This window comes from Bison bison, unplaced genomic scaffold, assembly GCF_000754665.1.
Source record: "Bison bison bison isolate TAMUID 2011002044 unplaced genomic scaffold, Bison_UMD1.0 scf7180017864255, whole genome shotgun sequence".
Classification (NCBI taxonomy): domain Eukaryota; kingdom Metazoa; phylum Chordata; class Mammalia; order Artiodactyla; family Bovidae; genus Bison; species Bison bison.
The window spans coordinates 1008346-1018612 of record NW_011494827.1 but is presented as its reverse complement, the minus strand read 5'-3'; the positions used below and the strand labels follow the sequence as shown (position 1 = coordinate 1018612).

The window sequence follows — 10267 nt, the reverse complement described above, 5'->3', positions numbered from 1 at the left end:
GCTAGAGGGGGACCGGGGGTGGGGGGGAAATGCTCTTTTCCTTTTCCAGTCAATGTTAATTCCCAGGGTATTTGTGCTTTAGTCCCATCCTATTAAATGTCCATCGTTTGTGCTTCCTCTTTACTACAAAGAAAATGCAATCCAAGACATCAAAACTTTTGTTTATAACTAGTTGACTCAATGGACATGAGTGTGAACAAACTCAGGGAGATAGTGAAGGACAGGGAAGCCTGGCGTGCTGCAATTCATGGGGTCCCAAAGAGTCGGGCGTGACGTAGCGACTGAAGAGCAACAAGCTAGCAAATATCAGAGCATCTGTTTTAAAATCTAAAGAGAGACAGACAGAGAGAGAGAGGAGAAAAGTTCCCATAGAGTGTAGAACCCCAACTTAAGGAGGGCCAAGGAGTTCAGCTTGTTTATTCTCCCTACTAACCAGTAGGAGCTGATGGGGTGACTCCTGAACCAGCCCCACCTCTCACCTGCCATGGAACCTGAGCAAATTATCCAGCCGAATCAGAGAATCTCAGCATCCTGAGCTGTGAGACGCACTTTGGGCAGCTGGAGGGTTGCAAACTGGAATGCAGACACAGTCTGCCCAGTGTAAACAACCCTGGACTTCAGCCACTGTTCTCACTGCTCTGTTAAGCGGAAGACGCAGGGGCTTGGAACCCAGAGTCTCTAAGGGGCCACCCAGAGCTAAAATCTGGCCTCCTGACCACTCTTCCAGCGTAGATACAAACTGAATTAAACTTCAAAGCTCTGGCAAAATTTAAAAGTGTCCCTTCACCACTTGTGAACCCTTCACATAAGATGCACTGTTCTCAGATGTGGGGCTTATGGTACCTTGACACCTCCTTCGTGTTTTCTTTTTGAAAGTTAAATAATGCGTATTTTTTCGTAAGTTATGAAGCTCATACAGCTTGAAAACAGTTGGAAAAGGCACAAGACAAAGAAGAAAATAAATATTACTGCAATCCTACCACCTAGAGGTGACCTGCTGCCATCACATTCAGAGGATAGGATTTCAGTTCTTGATCTGTGCATAGGTATCCAATCCAAGTGTGTGTGTGTGTGTGTGTGTGTGTGTGTGTATAGACAAATCGAAACAAACAGCACAGCAGTTCTGCAATTTACTTTCTAACAATGCCGTCAAAATAATATTCCTTTGAAACAGCACTTGGTTGTACTGAAGCGCCCTAATTTATCCACAGATTCCTTGCTATTAGATGTGTCGAGCACTGGTGCATAGAGCGTGCATGTATGCTAAGTCTCTTCAGTCGTGTCCGACTCTTTGCGACCCCACGGACTATAGCCCACCAGGCTCCTCTGTCCATGGGATTCTCCAGGCAAGAATACTAGAGTGGGTTGCCGTGCCCTTCTCCAGGGGATCTTCCCAACCCTGGAATCGAACACTCGTCCCTTACATCTCCTGCATTAGCAGGCAGATTCTTTATCACAAGTGCCACCTGGGAAGCCCAAATACGTAGAGCAATCATCTTTAAAAAAAAAAACAAACATGATTTTAAAACTTAAAATGCATAGATTCAGAGCTGGAAGGAAGTGGAGAGATTATGTGTTCTAACTCTCTAGCCTCACAACTGGGAAACTGAGTCACCAAAAAGAAGGAGATCTATCCCCGGCAACAGGGAATTTACTGGTTGGAAAAGACCAGAATCTGGGTTTTCGGGTTTCGGGCCAGCACAGAAGCAAAACTAAAACAGAGTTATATAAAAGTATAACTATATATACGGCTTTCTATTCCTATAGCATACGTTACATGTACTACTATATCTAGATTACAGTTATGCGTGCATGCATGTTCAGTCACTAAGCCATGTCTAATTCTTTTGCTACCCCGTGGACTGTAGCTTGCCAGGCTCCTTTGTCCATGAGATTCTCCAGGCAAGAATCCTGGAGTGGGTGGCCATTTCCTTCTCCAGGGGATCTTCCCAACCCAGGGATCAAATCTGCGTCTCCTGCCTCTCCTGCATTGGCAAGGTGGTTCTTTAGCACTGAGCCACCTGGGAAGCCCCCAGACTATATATATAGAACTGTATATATATAGTTATAACTGTATATATACATGTTCTATGTGTATATATATATATATACACTTACATATTTATATACATCTCCCTCTCTCTACACGCATATATGAAACAGTTCCCTAACTCATAGTATATGACATAAAGTTTGCATTCTAAATTCTAGAAGAGCAGTTGACCCTGGGGGAATGTGGCAGACAGCCCAAGAGTGTATGTGCATGTCGGCATCAAGGAAGTCCCTGGGGACCTGGGGCTGGGCCAGCTGCCTGGGGGCTGACAGAGACTTCTGTGACAGGGGTGTGTCCCTGTGGGCATCCCAGAAAGCCACTTCCCTTTCCACAGGAGGCGTGTGTGAGATACCTGCCCAGGCTGTATCTGGATATACACGTAAGAGCGGTCTGCCTGCCGCAGGGGGTTGGGGGGCAGGGTGGGGGGTCGGGAGACATCCGGTGAAGAAGGACCAGCCGGCCCCAGCTCCTGGCCCTCTGACTACTGACTTCTCCCACGAGACCCCTCCCTGTCATCCACTCGCAGAATTACTGCGTGTTGGCCAAGCTGCGGGACTTTGTGGCATCACCCCACTGCTGGAAGCTGGCCCAGGTGGATGCTTTGAAGGACAAAGTGCGGAAGCTGTACACCATCATGAACTCCTTCTGCAGGAGAGTGAGTGACGCGTTGAACATTCTTTTCCTACTTGTTACGGGTCAAGAAATTAAGGGACGGGTTAGAGGAACAGGGGAATCAGGAGGAGAAAGAGAAAAGCTTATGGGATGCTTCCAGTTCACAAAGCCCTTCCTCAACCCCGTTGCTCTTGCCAAGTGCTGGGGACTCTGGACAAGGCTCCCCACCTCCACCAGCCCCACCTGCAGCACCCAGGACCATATGAAAATCGTATAGAACAGATTCTGCCGGCAGTCAAATGGGGTGGGATGAGAACTGTGGAATTCTGAGAACTCCCGCGCCCTGGAGAGCCAGTTAGAGGAGACTTTCTAGGGGAGAGGCTTTGGGTGTGCTCTGTGATGGGAAGAGTCCACATCAGAGGGGAAGAAGACAGGAAGAGCAGAGAATCAGCAATGGTTAGATGTAGAAAGTTGGGTCATGTGGTCTTAGGGGCACAAGTTTCAGCATCAGGCAGACCTGAGCCCCTGTCTTCATAATAATTAAGGATATTATGTTGGTAGGATAATAATACCTACACCCTGACCATGTGTGTGCTGGGCGCTGCAGTAACTCCTTGGTAATAAGATCTCTAGCAAGGCGATTAAACATATAAAGAAGGTAACTACACATAGAATGCCGAGCACCAGGCCTGACCCAGGAAACTTTAGTACTCAGCTATTAAGATTTCTAGCTTTAAGTTTTATTAAGATTTGTTTAGGCTTGATCCCTGGTCAGGGAACTAGATCCCACACACCACAAAGAAGACTTGGCATGGCCAAAAGAATAAAAATAAATACATATTTTTAAAAGATGTATTTGTTACTTTGCATCGGGGATGAGACATGCATTTCCTACTCCACCACTTCCCTCTTCATTCCTCTCTCTGCTTGGTGGTGCTGGGGAGAGAGGAGGAAAACATAATTGTAATACAATCTGAGAATGCTACTATTGACTCTGAAGTGTTTGAGGGTGAGACCTACTGCTGTTACTCCTGGTATCCCCAATGCCTGGCCCCAGAGTTGTTGCTCTTTACCCATCTATCCATCCATCTGGTCAACCAACACACACACGTGAATTCAATAACAAAGGAATATGAGATTCAATGGGTGAAGTTTTCACACAAAGGGGAACAACTGAACAGCCTTTGAGGATAAGCAGGAGCCCTATTGCTGTGCATGAGTTCTGTGGCCACCTTTAGTGATGTTCCTGTTTATTGCACATCTTTTTCAGGATTTGGTGTTCCTGACGGATGACTGCAGTGCGTTAGAATACCCAGTCCTAGTAACCACAGTCCTCCCGGATCATCAGAGCTAAGGCAGCTCAGACCAGAGACAGAACCTGGGCGAATGAAGTTATGTCAGCTGCCCAGACACAACAGGCTAAAGCCGTGGCCCCCATAGCTCTCCTTGAAACTGTCACGAGTTTGTCTTCACCTTCTGAAAACCACAGCTTGTGCTCCCTAACCCTTGGAGTCAATTCTGAACATAATTAGAAGATTTACTTCTCATTCCCCCTGTTTTTGTCTTGCCAGGATGGTTAGATATACAAGCATGTTGATTTGGTCACTGAGAAGAAAAGGGCAAATCAGCTTCTCTCATATGAACGGTCAGCTTGCAAACAAGCAAAACAGTATGTTTGTAGTACTACTTCAATGGCGTGGTGGTGCCATTTTTCTCTCTTGATAGAAACCAACTTACATTTAACCATGCTTCTATTTTATACCTTCTCCAACTACAAATGTTCCTTACAGTTAGCTTTCATTTTTTAGAAGAAATTTCACTGCCTGTAAGATGTATTTGTAAGGTTTGTAATGACATAGTGCTGACGGGAACCACTCTTTCATTGAAAGGTGATGAAAATCAAATAAAGACTATCATTACAGTGAGAAACACGTGTCCTGCTGTACTCCATCCAAGGTGGGTGTCAGGGTGTTTATTTCCTGCCCTTTCTGCAAGTCGCTGCTTTTAGCAAGATACGTCTTTCTGCCTCTTTCCATCGAGCATAGGTATTTCTTGGTCTGTTTCAAGCCACTTGTGTAAATCTGTTTTCAAAGTATCAGAAGATGTTGCAGTTTATGTTTGAGGAAGACTGTATCCTGCATTGTATCCATGGCAGTGCGGTACCTGACATTTCACAAACATCGGTTCAGCGAGGTTTCATCACAAACCTAGACATGGGCATCATAGGAGGCTGGGGCTCGTGTTGGTTAGGTAACTTGCCCAGGGTCAGCAGCTGGTAAGTGGGGATTCTGGATTGAACTCAGGGGCTCCAAAGCCCACACTCTCCCCAGTGACGCAGGCTGGTTTTCTGCAGGTGAAGGATGCTTGCTTAATAAATTCATGAAATCAACAGTATCATCGTGGTTAAGTAACTGGATTGCTGAAACGGTTTCCAAATATTGATTTTTTAAAAGCTCACATACCACACCAGGGGTCTTTTTGTTTTCTCTCCTTTCTTTTGTACATGTGGGCCATACTTTCCTTTCCTGGTCTTTCGTGTCTCTGACTTAGGTGATCTATGAGAATGGTTTAGCAGGCTATGCTTTTCCATTTAGAAGCACAAGCGCAGAGAATAACTGTCCTAGTGTCCCAAGGCTGCTGTAACAGGGTACCACAGACTGGGGCCTAAATAGGAGAAATGCATTGTCTGATAGTCCTGGAGGCTAGAGGTTCCTAAATCTAGTGTTGGCAGGGTCCTCCTCTCCCTGAAGGCTTTAGGATAGAGGGTCCTTCCTTGTCTCTTCCTGTCTTCTCATGGTTTCTGGCAGCCCTTGGCATTTCTTGGCCTGTAGACACATCAGTTCAATCTCTGCCCCCGTCAACACGTGCTGTGTATCCTGCATCTGTGTCTCTGTGTCCAAAATCCCCTCTTCCTGAAGTAAATTTTCTCTGTTTGCAGATGACATGATCATAAATACAGAAAATGCTAAACACCTCATCAAAGAAAACCTGTTAAAATTAATAAGTGAATTCAGTGAAGTTACAGGAGAGAAAATCAATATATGAAAATCAGTTGCATTTCTACACACTAACAACAAACTTTCAGAAAGGGAAATTTTTAAAAATCCCATTTATAATAGTATCAAAAAATATAAAATGCATATGAATTAATTTAACCAAGAAGGTAAAAGACCTGTACACTGAAAACAATAAGAACTGATGAAGGAAATGGAGGAAGACACTAATAAATGAAAAGTTATCTCATTTTCATGGATTGGAAGAATTAACACCATTAAAACAAAAATCTTGTCCATACACCCAAAGTGATCTGCAGATTCAAGACAATCCCTATCAAAATTCCACTGGCATTTTTCACAGAAACAGAAAAGGCAACACTATCATAAAAGTCATATGGAACTACAAGCCATATGTAGTTTGGCTTGTTTTCTCAAGCCAAAACAATCTTGAGAAAGAACAAAGCTCAAAGCATCACCCAACCTAATTTCAAATTATACTAAAAGCTATAGTCAAAACAGTATGGTACAGGCACATGGGTCAGAACACATAGAACCGTGGAAGAGAATGGAAAGCCCAGATATACACCCATGCATAACTTTGACAGGGTCACCAAGAATACATTGTAGGGAAAAGACAGTCTCTTCAATAAATGGTGCTGGGAAAATTGGTCACAAGGAAAGGATGAGACTAGACCCCTATCTTACACTACACACGAAAATAGATCAAAAACTGAAGTGTAAGACCTGAAATCATACAACTACTGGAAGAAAACACAGGGGAAAAGCTCCCTAACATTGGTCTCAGCAACGATTTTTTGGTTATCGCACTTAAAGCACAGGTATGGGTTTCCCTGGTGGCTCAGATGGTAACAAATCTGCCTGCCATGCAGCAGACCTGGGTTCGATCCCTGGGTCAGGAAGATCCCCTGGAGGAAGGCATGGCAACCCACTCCAGTATTCTTGTCTGGAGAATGCTATGGACAGAGGAGTCTGGAAGGCTACAGTCCATAGGGTCCCTCAGAGTTGAACACGACTAAAGCAATCTAGCATGCGTGCAACAAGAGCAAAGTAAACAAGTCATGCTATATCAAACTTAGAAGCTTCTGCACAACAACAGAAGCCAGCAGCGAAATGAAAGGGAAACTTACGAATGAAAGAAAATCCTTGCAAGCCACAAATTTGATAAGGAGTTAATACCCAGAGTATATAAGAAAATTTTCAACTCATAGCAAAAAGTTCCAAGTAATGGCTCAGCTGGTAAAGAATCCTCCTGCAATGAGGGAGACCTGGGTTCGATCCTTTGGTTGAGAAGATCCCCTGGAGGAGGGAAAGGCTCCCCACTCCAGTATTCTGGCCTGGAGAATTCCATGGACTATAGTCCATGGGGTCGCAGAGGTCGGACACAACTGAGCGACCTTCACTTTCACTTTCAATCTTATTTTTAAAGGGGCAAAAGATCATCTGAATGATGATCATTTCTCATCATGCATCATGAGAGAAATGGAAATCAAAACCATTTGGTGGTTTTTGATGAAGCACCACCTCACATCTGTTAGGGTGGGTTTTATAAAAATGACGACAGATAACAAGCTTTGCAAGGATGCAGAGAAAAGAGAATCCTTGAACACAGTTGGCAGGAGTGTAGATTGGTACAGTCATTATGGAAAACAGTATGGAGGGTCTTCAAAAAATTAAAAATAGAACTACTATGTGATCCAGCAATCCTACTTCTGAGGATATCTCTGAAAGAAAGAAAATTAGGAACCCAAAGAGATATCTGCACACCCACCTTCGCTGAAATATTACTCACAAAAGCCAAGATATGGTAACAATCAAAATGTTCATTGATGGATGAACAGATAAAGAATTTTATGGCTATATATAATGGATTATTATTAAGCCACAAGAAAGAAGGAAATCCTGCCATTTGCAACAATATGCATGAACTGAGAGGACATTATGCTAAGTGAAATTAGCCAGTCAGAGACAAATATTGTAGAATCTTATATATGGAACCTGAAAAAAAAAAAAAAGTTGAACTCATAAAAACAGTGGAATGCTCATTACCAGGCCCTGGGGAGTGGGGAAGATGGTGCAATACTGGTCAAAGGACAGAAAACTTCAGTTATAAGAGAATAATCTCTGAGAATGTCATGTACAGCATGGAGACTGTAGTTAATAATTGTGCTGTGGACTTGAAATTTGGTAGCAGATTTGGTCATTCTAAGCGTTCCTCACCATACACAAGTGAAATAAGTAACTACGGGAAATGATAGATGTGATCATTAACTAGACTGTAGTTGTTCTTTCACCAAGTATAACTTCCATCAGATCATCACCCTGTAGATTTTAAATATAGACAGTTTTATCTGAAAATCATACCTCTATAAAGCCAAAAAAAAAAGCAAAAGAAACAAAAATGTCCTCTTCTTATGAGAGGGTAACAGGCAGGAAGGCCAGGGGTCTCCAAATGGAGGAAATAGCCTGCAAGTGTCAGACATTTTTATCTCTCTTAAGCGGCAGGAGGAAACAAACTAGCAATATTTTTTCCTTCTCTATACAAATTTAAAGGGAGGTTTCTCTTAAAATACTGTGTGGCCATAATGACACCTGGTTTCGCCTGAAGTTAGCTATTCTCGAGCCTAGAGATAACCAATGCCTTTTTCTTATGGAAATGTTTGTCTTAAGCTATGCTAATGTGCTATGCCTTTACCCCAAACTCTGTCTCCAAGTCGGTTCCACCTCTTGGTCCAGAACCTACTTGACAAACCAGTATGTTATACTCAGATATTGTTCCCCTAATCTATGTAAATGAAACTATTTGTATGGTGGTCTGCCCTTCCTCAAGATTCAAGTTAATCATTTTATGGCCCAGGATAAACCATTTGGCGCCAAGACTATCCCCAAATACATCTTATGGATGAGGGGCCTGGTGCCATTCTGAATTTTAAGACATTCCTTTCTTTCATTAACAGACTGCTAGTGACTATATAACATCCAGCTGAAGACTAGCAGGCGGGTACTCTTTCTGCCCCCTTCTGATGCCTATGTCAGAAGCTTTCTCTATCTCCTTTATACTTTAATAAAACTTTATTACACAAAAGCTCTGAGCGATCAAGCCTCATCTCTGGCCCCGGATTGAATTCTTCTCCTCCGGGGGCCAAGAATCCTGGTGTATTCCCGTGATTCAACAACAACCTTTCACTTACAAGGATGCCAATTATTAGTTTAGGATAAACTGTCCTATTTCCAAATAAGGTCCCATTCATAGATCTGAGGGGTTAGGATGTCAGGGTGTCTTCTGGGGAGACAAAATTCAACCCACAATAGTCAGTCTTTCAACTGATAATGTTGTCACAAAGGACAATTATGCAGCAAACTAACCCTTTGTTACCACCATCTACCACTTCCTGCCAGAGGCTAAACGTGGGTGCCAGGCACCCAGCACACACTAGCCCACTGAACCTTCACAATGATGCTGCTGCAGGTTGGGTGTTCTCAAACCCAATTTACAATGTAAGACATGCCCTTGGGGTCAAAGGTTAAGTGATTTTCCCAGACAGCTGATAAAGAGTGGCAAAGAGATTCCAGATAAATAGGCACTAGAAGTGTTCATTTCACAGCTCTGTGAGTGAGTGAAAGTCACTCAGTCGTGTCTAACTCATTGCGACCCCAAGGAGTTCTCCAGGCCAGAATACTGGAGTGGGTTGCCATTCACTTCTCCAAGGGATCTTCCCAAGCCAGGGATAGAACCTAGGTTTCCCACACTGCAGGCAGATTCTTTACCAGCTGAGCCACCAGGGAAGCCCACAGCTCTGCTAAGTCTTAGCTAATTCTAGGCAGCACAGTAAACCAGTGAAGACAAAGACTAATTTACACATTCCAGGCATTTACTTGTTTGTTCATTTCTTCCATACTGACTGAGTGCTTACTATGAACTCAGCAAATACTGAGATGCAAAGTAAAGAATTCTTCTTTTTTAGCAGAGAGGGCATATGCAAAACCAAAGACATTACAAATAAGGCTCCCTGAGATGAGGCAGAAAGGTTTCTTAGAGGATTCAGAATTTGAACAAGGTCTTTAGACATAACTAGGAACTTGATGAGATGAAAAGGAGGCAGAAGATAGAGTGGATCCAAAGGCATGGAGACTGAAGTGAATGGTGGCGTAGTTGGAAATCGGGAAGTGGAATTGAGAATGTAGTAGGGTCAGAATGGTGTGGGTCACGGGAGGCTGCCAGGGACATGCATGTCTGTCATCACCCTAGTTGTGGAATAATCAGGGTCACATAAAGAAGAATCCTTTTCTGGGCAGAAAGATTGGGACCTAATGATAGGAAGTTATCAATTTCTGAAAGTCCCTTGGCTTTGAATTTCAAAACTAACAAAATGGGGACACGACTCCTCCACTGTGAACCAGCCCATTGCCAAGCCAGATGTTTGGGTACCAGCCTGGGCTCTTTCTCCTTCTTTCTCTGTTGGGTGTGTTAGTCACTTAGTCATGTCCAGCTCTTTGTGACCCAACACAGACTGTACCCCACCAGTTCTCCTTTGTCCATGGAGTTTTCAAGGCAAGAACACTGGAGTGGGTAACCATTCCCTCCTCC

The 10267-nt window shown here is 43.6% G+C and overlaps 1 protein-coding gene across 1 annotated transcript in view; it reads left to right on the top strand.

Annotated features, from left to right (window-relative positions):
- CYTL1 (cytokine-like 1) overlaps positions 1 to 4019 on the top strand; it is a 4345-nt gene extending 326 nt beyond the window's left edge. Inside the window, exons 2-4 of the mRNA XM_010847793.1 lie at positions 2388 to 2432; positions 2580 to 2708; positions 3936 to 4019. Coding sequence (XP_010846095.1) covers positions 2388 to 2432; positions 2580 to 2708; positions 3936 to 4019 — 258 coding nt within the window. The remainder of the gene's footprint in view (positions 1 to 2387; positions 2433 to 2579; positions 2709 to 3935) is intronic.
- Positions 4020 to 10267: the final 6248 nt, after the last annotated feature.